Source organism: Panthera leo, chromosome C1 (assembly GCF_018350215.1).
Source record: "Panthera leo isolate Ple1 chromosome C1, P.leo_Ple1_pat1.1, whole genome shotgun sequence".
Classification (NCBI taxonomy): domain Eukaryota; kingdom Metazoa; phylum Chordata; class Mammalia; order Carnivora; family Felidae; genus Panthera; species Panthera leo.
Window position 1 is genome coordinate 28,157,597 of NC_056686.1, and position 14,222 is coordinate 28,171,818.

General features: G+C 54.6%; 1 protein-coding gene across 2 annotated transcripts in view; it reads right to left on the bottom strand.

The window, feature by feature from the left end:
* The window catches only part of GRIK3 (glutamate ionotropic receptor kainate type subunit 3), a 222,667-nt gene that overhangs the window by 3,319 nt on the left and 205,126 nt on the right, over positions 1-14,222 (bottom strand). For both annotated transcript variants that reach the window (XM_042951591.1, XM_042951592.1), the window contains exons 12-14: positions 13,381-13,499; positions 10,702-10,919; positions 264-486 (exon numbers count right to left, since the gene is read on the bottom strand). In XM_042951591.1, coding sequence (XP_042807525.1) covers positions 264-486; positions 10,702-10,919; positions 13,381-13,499 — 560 coding nt within the window. The remainder of the gene's footprint in view (positions 1-263; positions 487-10,701; positions 10,920-13,380; positions 13,500-14,222) is intronic.

The window sequence follows — 14,222 nt, forward strand, 5'->3', positions numbered from 1 at the left end:
ACCTCTGAACGGACCCCCCCCCCACCCCCGCCCTGCCTCACCCCACCTCTGGGTTGGCCCCAGCTCTCCTCTGCCTAGGCCCCGGCTGACCCCGCGAGGTTGGGACGTACTCCTTGGTCTCTGGACTGAAGAAATGCCACCTTTTTAGATTCGGTGGGATGAGCTGGGAGAGGGGGCAGAAGACTGTGTGTGTGGGTGGATGTGGGGGCCCTGCCCATCCTCTGTCCCCCAAGCCCCACTCCCGCCTGCAGCCCCTCGCTCACCCATGGGTGTGCCAATGCCGTAGCCCTTGGAATCGATGAGGCCCCCGATCTGGGTAAGGTTGCAGTTCCTCTGGGTGACGTACTCGATGGTCGTGGACTCCATGAGCAGCGCATAGTCGGCCGTCAGGGTCCTCTGGATGCCTTCCTCGTTGTTCTTCACCAACGCCGAGGGCTTGCTGCTCATGAAGGCCCACATCTTCTCAAAGGTGGAGATCTTGGATTTCTGGGCCACGAGGGGAGGGGGGGATGCACACAGTCACCGAGCACACCAGGGGCCAAGTACCACACGCTGTACTTAACAGCTCTGTAGCCGCTGAACCCTGTCTACGGCCCTCAGAGGAAGGAATGCGACCCTTTGCTCAGACGTGGATACTGAGGCCCTGGGAGAGGAGGTCCCGACACACACAGTTGGGGAGTGATGAAGCCGGGATTCAGACTCAGCCCCCCCCACCCCCCCCCCACCCCCCCACCTAGAAACGCCTGGCTCTTTGCCGTGGCGCAGTGGTTTTCAGACTGACTGTTTTTTAAGTGAGTTTCCTTTCTCTGACATGTATTAAAGGTTTACATGTGCAGGCCTTGTTCTAAGAGCTTTATCTGCGTTAACTCGCTGATTCTCCACGACGATCTGAGGAGGCGGGTACTACCCTTGGCTCCGTTCTACAGAAACGGAAGCATGGCCAAGTAACTTGCTCAAGGTTAGTAGCAAATTTAGGCTTCGAACCCAGGCTATCTGGCTCTAAAGTCCATGCTCCTAACCACTGAGCTTCACTGCCTCATAGAAACCTCTGTGAGGGTAGACAGGGAGAAGTGGATGCCAGTGAGGGCAAAGCTTGGTGGGTTCTGGCCTCCCTCCCACCCTTCCACTGCAGCCAAAGAGGGCTCCCCTGTGTGCCGTGTTCCAGGGGAAGACGAGGGTTTGTCTGTTGTGCTTCATTGAGGGGGGGGGGGCGAGAAGTGGGGGCAGTCAAAGCAGGTGGTCTGCAGGCCCTTTATCTCCTGTGATTGTCCCCAGAGCATCCCGGGCTGGACGCTGCTGTGCGAACACAGCTAGCATGGCTAAGATCAGGCCTGGTGGGTGGGCAGCTGTGCTTGCCCCGGCTGGCTGGGGAGACTTAGAGAAGGTGTGGGGGGCAGGGAGAGGGGGCTGAGGTTGAATGTCCCCTGCTGCCAAGAAGAATGGGCAGATCAGGCTGCACAGCATTCCTGAGTTTTCTCAGGAAGTTACAGCCAGCCGGCTAGCTGCTCCCAGCGGGGGGAATGGCCCTGCCTCCAGGGTCCCCAGGGGAGCAGGTGGCTCTGTGGGCCCCACTGTGCCCGGCCGCTTCCAAGTCTAGCTGTGCCTGTCTGTGATGTCAGCCTGTCTCACTGGCACCCGGCCCAGCTCCGGTGTGCGTGACAGCAGGGGTGTGCTTGAACAGGCTGGTGCAGGGCCGGGGGGATGGGGAGGGGATGGGAAAGAAGCTATGTTTGTCAGGAGTCAGGGCGGTGGGGGCAGGGGCTGGGAGGAAAGTTGTATCTACTATTCTGCGGGGCCTTCTGGCTCTGGTAAGGGCTGTCCCCTCCAAAACTGGCTCCTGGAGGCCCAAGCATGCCTAGGGGAGCGGGGTGCCCCAAAGCAGCAGGCAAGACCCCACTCCTCCGGGCCTGAGGGCACCTTCCCAGAGAAGCAGCCACCATCCCACCTGCAAATATACCTGCCTCAAAGCTGAGGCCCTTGATGGGTTCCATTCGAGTGGCAAGCTGGCTGCTCCCAGCAACCCAGCCATCCGACTCCTTATTCCTGCTTGCAGCTACTCCACCATCAGCTACTCTGACCTCCTCAACCCTTGTCTCCAAACCCCGTGCTCTCCAGCTACTCCATCTCGCCAGCTACTCTCCCCCCTCAGCTCCTCCTGCGCCAACCCCCCACCCATGCCCTCTCCTGACTAGCCATTCTTGCCCTTAAAAGCATTCCTTTTTCGAGACTTTCTGAGTCCTCAGACATTGCTTATCTTCTAGATAATTTCTGGCATCCAGACTCTCCTTCTCTGGCTCCTTTTATCCCACAGGGCCTTTCTCACTCTGCCCAGGTTCACTGTGCTAGGAAGCTTCTATCTAGCTCCAGAGATCCCCGTCCCTGGTACTCATGCCCTTGCGTAATCCCCTCCCCTTGAGTGCGGACTGGACTACTGATTTGCTTTGAACTCCCCCTGCCCCCACCACGAGTGATGGGATGTCACTCCTAAGATTAGGCTCCAGGAGACTGGCCCTCTTGCTCGCACTCTCGCTGGCTGCTCTGATGGCAGCTGGCCGCCATGCGAGTCGCCCTGCGGAGAGGCCCACGTGGCCAGGAACAGAGGGCAGCCTCCAGCCAGCAGTGAACACAGAGCTGAAGCCTTCAGTGCAACAGCGCGGGAGGAACTGACTGCTGACAACAACCATGTGAACGAGCTTGGAAGCGCAGCTTTGGGACGACTGTGGCCTTAGGCAACACCTCGACCGCAGCCTGTCACAGTCCCCGCGCAGAGGACCCAGCTAAGCTGTGCTGCTTCCCGACCCACAGTCGGTGAGATCGTAATGCCATTGTTTTAGGACACTCGGTTTCAGGTAATCAGCTGTCCAGGAAAAGGTAACAAATACACTCTCTCACCCACATACGCACACAAGCTACTGCTGTTCCTCAGATCGTTGTTTTTTTCAGATAATCAGTTTCGATGATTCCTCTAACCAGGTCATCCAAGTCCAATCACCCCTAGTGCCAAGTATACATGCTGCTCAGATACTCTGTCCTGATGGTCATTATAACTAAGTACTATTATCCCATCAGTGGCTCTGGAACCTCAGCTTCTTTTCCATCTCAGTCTCTCCTGCTTCCAAATTCTCCTTCCATCAGAGGTGGGAAGCAGGTGTTGACGAGACCGTCAGGGCTCCCCTTATACCTCTTAATGCATGAATCCATCTATTCATCCATCCATCCAACCAACCATCCATCCATCCATCCATCCATCCATCCATCCAACCATCCTTCCATCCATCCATCCATCCATCCAACCATCCATCCATCCATCCATTCAACCATCCATCCATCCATCCATCCAACCATCCTTCCATCCATCCATCCATCCATCCATCCATCCATCCTTCCATCCATCCATCCATCCTTCCATCCATCCATCCATCCATCCATCCATCCATCCTTCCATCCAACCAACCATCCATCCATCCATCCATCCACCCATCCATCCATCCATCCATCCATCCATCCATCCTTCCATCCATCCACCCACCCATCCATCCGTTCTTTTATCCATCTATCCATCACTCAACCATGCATCCACTTCTCCACCTCACCCATCTTACCCACCACTCTCCCATGAAACCAGGCATCCATCAGTAAATCCCAAGTGCTGGCAAAAGTAACTTGACAACGAACCACTCAGGAAGCCCTGCCCCACTCCTTCTGTCTCAGAAAGAGATGAGAACTCATCCTCATTCTGCAAACTCCTCCCCGCATCCTCCCCCAACACCTTATTCCTTCTTTCCACAGCAAGTCGAGCAGAAGCAGTCTTCTGCCATCAAAACATATGTTCTTTCCAGTAACACTCCACCATAAATGGAGACAGAAATTTCTTTCGGGGGTTGTGTGTGTGTGTGGGGGGGGGTGTTGAGGCTGAAGGCCTTCAGCCTCAAAGCTGAAGGATTACAGGGAGGGAGCTGGTAAGAACACCAGGAAGCTAGGGCCTCTTGAGAGGAGAGGTGACAAAAAGGCGTGAAGACGGCTGTGATGCTGATTTCAAGAGGTTCAGCTCTCCCAGTTCCAGTGTCAACAAATTCTCACCTCCAAACTTTAAACAGGTGGTTCTGAAATCTGCCTCCCTAGAATGGCCACTGGCTGTGCTTCTGTATTTTGGGGCTCCCATTTTCAGATGCTCAGCCATATCCACTCATGGTCTCTGGCTCCCCTTAAATTCCTTCCTTCTGTCTTTCAGGGATTCTGTGATTCCAAGGCACAACTCTGAAAATCTCCCTTCTAGCAGGCCCATCTGAGGCAGGGAGGGATATAGCCAGGGCCCCTCCTGGAGTCTCAGGTCGGAGCTATGATCACCACCCCAGGGAACGGAGACCCGCACACCTATGGCTCCCACGTCATCCTGCCTGTCCCAGCTCCAGTGGGAACCTTAATAAGCATTGCTTCAGGGCCAGTCACCCAAATCAATTAATGGAATCGTTTGGAGCAGCCAATACAGGGCGACATGCCAGGACGGAGAGGCTTTTTTTATCAGTAAAATTGGCAAGAAAGTAAGTTTCAGGCTCACGACTTTCAATTCCAGCCTCCTCAAAGAAGTAAATTGATTTTCCCCAACTGAAGATACTTAATCTTGAGAATTTAACATTTCTGTACAAGAAAAATGTATATATATATATATATATATATATATAAATTTCAAAGGGAGCTGAATCCCAGGGAACAGGTGCAGAGAGGCAGAAGCGATGTGATTCCATGCAAGACCTTGGGTATTTTCCATGTTGGAGAGGAGACCTTTCCTCAAATTAATTGGCTTGCTTATCCCTGGGTGTGGAGGCTTTGGCAGTTAATCATGTCTCCTGGATTATTTCCTTAGGGACCAGGCGGCTTCCCGGAGTCTGCTGCTTCTGCCCGCCATTACATGTCACCTCACCAGGACAGACTCACGGACCCTCCAGTCTAGCAGTCACCCTGCTGTCCGCACATGCCCCCTGAGGCTTGCCTGGGAAGGCGGGGGCTGCAGGCTGGGGATAGAGGCGGCAGGAGGGGTCAGCTCTGTTGCATGGACTCTGGTGTCATGCCAACCTTGGTTCAAATGCCAGCTCCTTCTGGGACCACAGGCAAGTGATGTCACACCTCTGAGCCTCATCTTCCACCTCTGTCAAATGGGGGCTGGCTTAGCACAGGGCTGGGTCCCTAGGAAGTGCTGGACAAGTGGATGACATCATTATTGCTCTTTAAGGCTAAGTTCTCTCATCTGGAAATCGGGGATAATAATTGCTATAATGCAGAGTTTCTATAGAAAATAAATGACGCAAAGCGCAGGGTAGGAAAGCCCGGTGCTGACGGGGGCCAGGGAGGACGCTGTAAAATAAGTAGGAAATGCTGAGTGGAATTGATAACACTGGAGAGATTGATACTTGCCTTTTGGCTCCCACAACTGGTGCTCAGCGAGAGAGCAGCTCAGTGATGCCAAATCTTTCACATTTTCAAGAAGCTGGAAATGTGAATTTTTTAAATGTAAAAAGCTCTCAATTTTAAAATGCTGGCAACTAACATAAGAAAATGCAAGCGATGTATGGCCCCCAAAACTGCATCTGTGGGCTGAAGAGGCCTGCGTATCTCCAGTTTCAACAACAAACAATAAACACAGTTAACACTTAGGGCATGTATGTTCCGTGTCAGCTACGGTTTTAAGCTGTTTACGTGAATTATCCCACTTAATCATCTCAGTAACTCTGCGAGATGGGTACTGTTATCATACCCATTCCATAGATGAGAAAATGAAGGTACAGAGAGGTCCTCAGGAACAGTAGTTTTCAGTCACTTCCCCTCATCACTGGCCCAGCCCTGCACCTGTCCCTGCCCCTCTGCCTGCCCTCTCGGGATCTCTCCTATTCTGAGGATCTCGGGGCTCCTTCTGAGTTCTTAGCTCTGTGCGGAGGCATATGACCATCCCGTGAGAGGCACCAAGGTCCTTCACAAAGCCCACAGACCCAGGGGAAGGGAGCTTCACCAGGTGTCCGCTGGCTGGTCCCTCTCCAAATCCTTTGGGGACTACGGGGCAAAAGGAGAAAAGGGTCTGGTCTGCTTCCCAGTCTTCTGGGTCAGCCAACCAGAGGAGCATCTGACTTGGGTGCTTCTGCGTCCAGCACTGGGCTAACCACTGTACGTGCGGTAGCTCGTTGAGTCCTGTAGCTGAGTGCCGTTTGGTGGCAATCAGTACCCACGTCGTACAGGTAAACAAAATGAGGCTCAGAGAAGTAGTGACTTACCCAAGGTCCCCCAGCAGAGACAACAAGTCCTGGGTGGTCTGACTTTAAGACGGATATGACTGGACAGAGCCAGGCTGCACGGCACCGAACCTCGCCCGGTCCTTGCGTTTTGGCCCTCCGACCCTCCTTCTGCTTGAAGTTAAGACCAGGAACTCTCCAGCCTCCCTCGCTACAGCAGGGCAGGCCTATACAAGAGGGAGGGGCTGACGGTGCCAGAGCCCCAGGGAGCCTGGAATTCTTGGCCCCCAGCTCTGGTCTCTGCCCTGAGCGGCTGTCTCTCACACGCAGTCCCTCCCTCTGCGATGTGCCTGCCTTGCGCCAGCACCAAAGGGGGCTAAATCCTCAGAGAGGCTGTACAGCTTCTCCTTTCAGAGCTGCCCAAAGAACACGCTTCCCCAATGTTCTTCTTTACATTTTGCCTACATATTTTTACAGCCAAACAGTGCTTTCAAAGACTTCCTTTTTTCATCTCCTAATTAATTTTTATCTTCCCAGACGGAGGGAGGACAGCACAGGAGACGCTGTTTGTGATGTCTGCTGCTCCCCGACAACTCTTCAAATGCAATTTCCTTTGGAATGCCGGGGCGCCTCGAGCCGCCCCGTCTCCCAGGCTGCAGGGTGGGCGCGGGGCTCTGGCGCACCCCCTCCCCTCCCCCCCCCCCCCCAGCCTGGCTTCCTGCTTCCCGCTGCTGCCTTTGGACAGGAGTGGGTTCTCTCCCTGGAGCTCTCCTCTCAGTCGGGGCGGGGGGAGGGCGCTCTGTAGGAGCACACGAAGTTCCCCTGCCCTGCACCCCAGGATGTTCAGGGAGCCACCTGCTCAGTTCCTGCCCTTAACACGTCTCCTGCACCTGCTCGACTTGGCTTCTGCCTCTTTTTTTTTCCAAACTCTAATTCAGCGACGGCATCCGCTCAACGTGTATCGCTTGAACAACTACGCGGGATGCAGTGGGACCGTGTGGACTGGGGATACGTAGGCGCACTGGCTGCGGCTCTGCTCTTCCCCAACCGAATCCCAGACTGTGGCTGACTCCTTAGAGAAGCCGCATGCACACAGCGACAGAGAGCACGGCCCCTGGCGCCAGACCACGGGGGTTCAAATCCCCGCTCTGCATTTCATTAGCTGTTGATCTTAGGCAAGTCCGTGTGAACTCAGGCCACTTTTGAGCCTGCTTTCCTCAGGGGCAGAATGGGAGATGATCACAATGGTCTCTACCTTCCAGAGCTGTGAGGAAAACACACACGGATACAGGCCAAGTGCATGGAATGTTGCCCGGCACCCAGTGAGTGCTTGATAAATGTTACTATTATCGTCGACCTTGCCAATGTCTCCTAGGCTCCCTGTGTCTACTCCTGAAGCTGATCCCCATCCGACCCTAGCGCCATATTCACTCACGGGCAGGGGAGAGGGGAGGAAGCAAGCTTGTCCGGGAAACTTCTGGGTGGGTGTTGGCTTCTACCTCATCATCCGAGGCAGGGTAAGGGTCCCCATGTTCAAGCTCCTCTCAGCCTGGAAAGCATTCCCACTGCTGTTGCCAGAGAAAAGGGAGCCTGGGCAGGAAGAGCTGCGCTTGGATTAAAGCAGGAGGCAATGTAGGGGCGCCAGGGTGGTTCAGTCGGTTGAGCGTCCGACTTCGGCTCGGTTATGATCTCGCGGTTTGTGGGTTCGAACCCCGCGTCGGGCTCTGGGCTGACGCCTCGGAGCCCGGAGCCTGCTTTGGATTCTGGGTCTCCCTCTCTCCCTGCACCTCCCTGTCTTGCACTCTGTCTCTCTCTCTCTCAAAAATAAACATTAAAAAAAAAAGCAGGAGGCAACGTAGCCAGACATCCAGAGGAATTAACTGGTGATCAGGAGAGCAGGAAAGTGGAGTTGGTCCCGCAGGAGATGCGGAGTTGCTGTTTCTGGCCGGCGGCCCTTGTGAGCATGGGCCCTCGTGCCCCAGCATCCCAGCTGGGTGACAGCATCTGTGTCCCTCCCCCGCCCTCCTTGCTGCACTGTTTGCAAGGAAGGTGCGTGAGGGCGGAGCAGGCTGCCGGGGGTGCTGCTTGATGCTGAGGACAGAGGCTCGGCGGGGAGCTGGAACTAGGCTCTTGGAAGCCAATCTGAGCATCTTAGCGTGGAGGGAGGCAAGGGCATCCAATCAGCGGCAATGAGCCTGCACCGGCCTTATTTATGCCGCTTCCCTTTGATCGGGAGCCCTGCTTAGAGATGGGCTCATGTGTAATGCATGAGAGATGCTTTGGCACAGTCAAAGGGCTGGGCCACAGCCTGGGGACAGGCACGAGCAGGCACACTCACACCAGCGCGCGTACACACACACACACGTATGCATGAACCATCACACGCACATGCAGACACACACATGCAGTGGCTATGAGGCGCACACACATGCACGGACCATGACATACACTTGCTGACACACGCACACAGACACACACACGTGCAGGGGCCATCATGCACACATGCAAGCTATGACACACATACATGCGTGGGCTGACACAGAGGTCCACCCCCCCCCCCCATGCTCACATTTGTCTAGACACACCCACGGGGACATGTAAGCAGACACGTACACACATAATCTCCATGCACACACACGTAGACATTCTGGCATATACACCTGTGTACACATCCACATGCCCAGACCACAGACATACACGCACGCATATGCTCGCCTGTACGCCCACAGATATATGCAAACGCTTATGTCTGAGCACCAAGATGCACATAGACCTGCACAGGCAGACTTTGTACACGGGCACCTGTGTGCACCCATACGTGCCTAAATGCATGTTTATGTGTACCATATACTGTGATACACACACGCAGGCACACACATGCTCACATACTGCCCACACTCATGAACACCTACATGGGGTCCCAGAGAGCCCCCAGCATGCCTGCGATGACACTTTTATATGTTCCTCGCACCAGATGCACGATAGTGACCTCTCAGGAAGGCCACATTTGCCACTTCTTGGTGGCAGCAGTGATGTTCACAAGGGGAGCCCTTTTCCTCTCTTTCCTCTTCACTAAACATCTGCTGTCCCTCAAGGAGGGACACAGGGGAGACCAGGGTAGGGGCCAGTGCTGGTGGGGTTCCAGGAGGTAGAGGCTTTCCCTCCCCGCCCTCTCCTTCCTTCCTTTCTCCTCCCTCAAGCCCCTCTGGAAGCTCAACTCATCCCTCAGAGGCTTAGCGTGGAAGGACCCAAGAGCTGGGGGGATGGGGAACCAGGGCCCAGGGTTCCAGACTGATTGAGAGCAAGTGACTAATTAAATGGATGGATGCCTAGACCTACAGTCCCCGAGTTCCCGAATCCTAACCATTTCTGAGAAACCCTTAGAGTAGTGGTTCTCCAAGTGTGGTCCCTGGACCACCACCAGTGGCACCTGGGAATGCCTTACACATGCACATTCGTGGCCCTGCCCTAGACCTACAAAACCAGAAACTCCGAGGGTGGGGTCCAGGAATCTGGGTTTTCCCCAAGCCTTCCAGGTGATTTGGATGCATATTCCAGTCTAAGAACAAACGGCCTGGAACGTGGGCTTTGGAGGAAGGCAGACCTGGGTCCTTCAGCTCTGAGTTCTTGAACGCCCTGCTTAATCACTCTGAGCCTCAGTTTCCACACGGGCAAAGTGGAAACAGTTGTGGTTCCCACCTCACAGGCCTTGTTCTGATGATTCAGTGAAGCCAAGCCGCTAGTCTGGCCCACTGTGAGCTCTCGGCGGTGGCCGCTGTTGTTGTTTTTACTTTAATTTCCAGAAGAACCTTTACTGGTTCTCAGGGTCAGTCAGTCTCCTCCACCATAGCTACTCTGGTAGAAGGTGGAAACCCTGGGGGAACCGAGCCAACACCCTACAGGAGGAGCAGGGAGGCCATGGCTGGATGCCCCTCAGGACAGTGACCGTAGCAGGTGGCAGGGGCTGCATCTGGACACCGGCATTCCAAGAGTGTAACATGCTAAGAAATGTTTATAGACGCCTGTTCAAGTTTTAACCTCCTCCCTTCCTTGGAGGACGTGCCCCCGGCCGCGCTCTCCGTGGTGGAGAGCTCACCTCCAAGTGCAGGGCAGCCCCTTGGAAGATGGAGGTCATGAAGACCCTAAGCCAGGCGCAGGGAGCCCACTGCCCCGGCCCCCGTTTGGGTGTCCCGGCCACGCTTCTCCTTCCCCTTTTCCAGTCTCATCCTCCCACCTGTGACGATTTAAGAGAACAGCACATTTACCCTGCCTGTCCCAGGGGTGACAACGTGTACTCTCTGTGCCGGGACCAGCTCAGGTGGCCACGTCATCAAAGCTCCCTGAAACCAACCGGTCTCAAACAGGCCGGGCCTGAGCCCCCCGGGGCTCCTGGCCCATGGATTCTGTGCAGTTAGGGAAGGACAGTGAAGGGCATGGGAGGGTCAGCTTGTGGTGCTGCAAGGGAGGGGGAGGGTCTCACCTTGAAGAAGGTCATGGTGGCCCCGTCTTTGACAGCCCCATACTCGATTTTGGTTTGCTTGGCCAGGTCATCAGCAGAGTCGATGGGAGATTCCATGCGCTCCACGGTCAGAAAGGCGGCCAGGTTGGCCGTATAGGAGGAGATGATGATGAGCGTGAAGAACCACCAGATGCCGCCGATGATGCGCGTGGACAGGGCTTTGGGCATCAGTTCCGACCCTGGGAGAATGGAGAGGGCAGGCGGTCCCTGACAATGTCTAGGGCTGCTCAAGTCCTCTGGGGCCCAGACTCCACTGATAATCCAGTAAGAGCTGAGCAGCTGAGTGCTCACTGTGGTCTCTAGACCAGCAGCCTCAGCGTCACCCAGGAGCTGGTTAGACGGGCACAGCCCCAGGCCCCTTCCCAGGACCTACTGAATCAGTCATTGAGGGGTGGGGCGCCACAGTCTGGGTCTGGTGAGCCCTCTAGGGGATCCTGGGGCGGGCTAAAATTTAAGAACCATTGTTCTAGAACAACACGCACATGCACACCATTTCACAGGCTTGTCAGCCCCCTGGGGTCCCAGGTTCCGAGTAGAAAGCCCTGGGTTCCTGAGTGAATCATGCTCCTAACTCTGTGTGATTATGCCAGATGCTTTCCCCCTCTGGAACACTGCAAAGCACGGAGAATCGTCCTTCCTCTGTCCCAGCCTCGCACAAATAGTGCGACAGAACTGGAGGAGAATGTGTTGGAAATACAAGCGGTACACAAACACAGGATTGCCGGGTGGTGCTTCTCAGGAGGAGAAAATCAACATTTTTTGAAGCTTTTTTGCTGAAATAGATCACTCTTCCTCCCTGACCTTGGGTGCGGAGCACAATTTAGACGAAACCTTCTAACTGAAGTAATTAACGAGGCGGCTTTCAAGAGATTTAAATAGCAAGTGACTCCTGAACTTCCCAGAATGTTTGGACCTGCAATCTGAAAAGTGTCTGCTTTGATATGGATGATTTTTTTTTTTTTCCTCAAAGAAATCACTCAAAGGAGAGTTTTTCAAATACATAACTATTTTTCTCCCTCCTAATCAAAACCTCGTGGGGAATACATCAGGGGCCTATGCTTTGAATAGCAGCTGGAGAGAAGCTATTACTGCATTGAGGGGCTTTCCAGGTCTTTCCCAACTGTCACCGAGAAAAGATAACGATGGACAAAGAAGCAAGGTGAGGCTTCAGGGTACTCATTAATAGTGAGGACTGAAAGAGACACTTCCGTCAAAAGGCGCCTGTCGCTTCCCAGCTCTGGAGACCACTGTGAGCTCTGAGGCTCCCTTCCCCACCCGGCCACACCCAGCCTCATCAGATAGCTCCCAGCTATGGCGAGGGCTGCCCCCCCAAGAGGGAGAATGAATTGTTTTCCTTGTTTCCTTCGTGGACTCCGCCAGGCCCTGCTGGACCCCTACCGGGGCCCCTGAGCTGGCCTCTGTCGTGGCTGGGAGATCGTTCGAGTCGGGGGCAGATTTCTCTCTCCTCTTCCTCCGTTCTAGTGCCCAGCACAGGGCTTGGCACGTAGCGGTCACTCAGGACACGCTGGGATAATACCATTCATTTCGCATTCGCTGATCGAGGTCTACTGAGGACCAGGATTTGTAGTGGGCCTCTCGAGCACACACAGGTGAGCGAGGAACAGAGAATTCTTGCCCCTGGGATCTCTTTCCCTTCCTTGACCCCTTGTCACCCACTGCCCCGCAGTGGGACCCTAACATAGGCAGAGACTTTGGTTCCACACTCCCCCAACACCTCATTCCCTGAATTAAGAGGCTTTAGACGTGTGACTCGACAGGCAGAAGCAAGGAGCACGTGGCTCCTGGTCAGCAAGGCTGGCTCGCAGGGCGGCGGTGGTGGGGTCCTCCCCGGGAGTGTTTCCTGCCTGGGGGCTCCTCTCCTTGCACACGCGCTTCAGCCCGTGGCGTGTCTGCACCACGCTCCTTGCAGCCCGTGCAGGTACTCTGCTTTGTGAGACGTCTGAGCAGCTGCTGATCTGGCCAAAGGGGAGGCCACCAGGCTGGCGACAGGTGCGGTACACCAGCCCCCCCTACTCGAGAACACGGAAGAAAACGGTATCCTTCCGTGCATACCGTCCCTGACGCGCTCAGGCTAATGTCCCCACCTCAGCCAGGACCCTTCCGGTTCCCAGGCTCCCCAGGGCTGGGTGGTCACCAAGTCCTGCCCCTGCGACATCCTGAAGTTCTCTTGGTCCATCTTTGTGCTCCACCCCCACGGCCACGACTCCAGTTCAGGTCTCATGCTTTCATTCCTGCAGTGACCTCCCGCCCTGCCTCCCTGCCTCCAGTCTGGCCCATTCTCAGCTCAGCTTTGCTCAGCCAGAGTCTAAGGTGGCGAGGCCACCAGTGGGGCTGGCCCCCAGAAGCAGGATGCTGTTATGTCCACTGCAGCTAGAGCGGGAGAGGCTAGGGATGAACCCTGCACGCCACGGGTGGGCTGGCTTATCTGCTTTCGCCTCAGACCCTGAGCCAGTTCAGCCAGGGACCCGAGACAAGGGTACACACCTGACTATCCAGGTGTCTCCAACCTGCTGGCAGCTTAGCAGGTCTGAGGCTGCCTGGAAGGTGGGCAGGCTCTGCGGACTCAGGAGAGGAGGTACCCCCTCCTGGAGAGGAGGCCCCTGGGGAGAGGCCACATACCTTGCTGCATCAAGGACCCCATGCCGAACCAGAAGCTGTTGAGCAGAGTGAAGTTGTTTTCCACCACCTCGGAGCCAGGGTTGCAGGGATGAGCATCGTACCACTCATAAGGGCTGAACCTGCAGCAGGGAGAGGGGAGCGCTGGGGCGGAGCTGTGGGGAGCCGGCAGCGGGGGGAAGGGGCTGCTTGCTTAGCAAACGTGGCCCCGCTGCCCCTTTAACTCCGATTGACTTAGTGTTCTGCTGGGGAGGCAGGGAATGGGAACTCAGGGCCATTTTGCTTCTCGTTCTTTATTGTTAATGCCCTTTTCTGGCTGTAAAAGTAATTCAGCAGTATCTCTTAAAAATTAAAAGTGCACATGCCCTTCAACCTAGCAATTCTGTGACTCATTATCCAGCCTAGAAAAAACTCCCATACACGAGCATAAAGAGGGTGTTTATCAAAGCATTGTTTGCAATAGCAAAAACTGGAAACAGCCTAAATGTCCTTCAACAGAAAAATGATTAAGTAAACTGTGTCAGAACCATACTCTGCAATGTCACACAGCTGATGGGAGAGAATGAGAGATGTCTAGATGTCCCGACAGGGAGAGTCCTTCCACACATGCTGTTGGGTTAAAAAAAAAATAGATGATAAAAATACGAACAATATGATCACATTTATATAAATAGATTCCTAAAGACACAGCCCTACACCTCTTCACATACATGTGTATACAAACCCATTGGAAGAGTCTGGAAAGATTCCTGTCTAAAAATATCAGTGTTGCCCTCTGGGGAGGGGGTCAGAATGGTGGCAGGAATTTCAGGGAAGCCTGTTGCTTTATATAGATTATATTAATT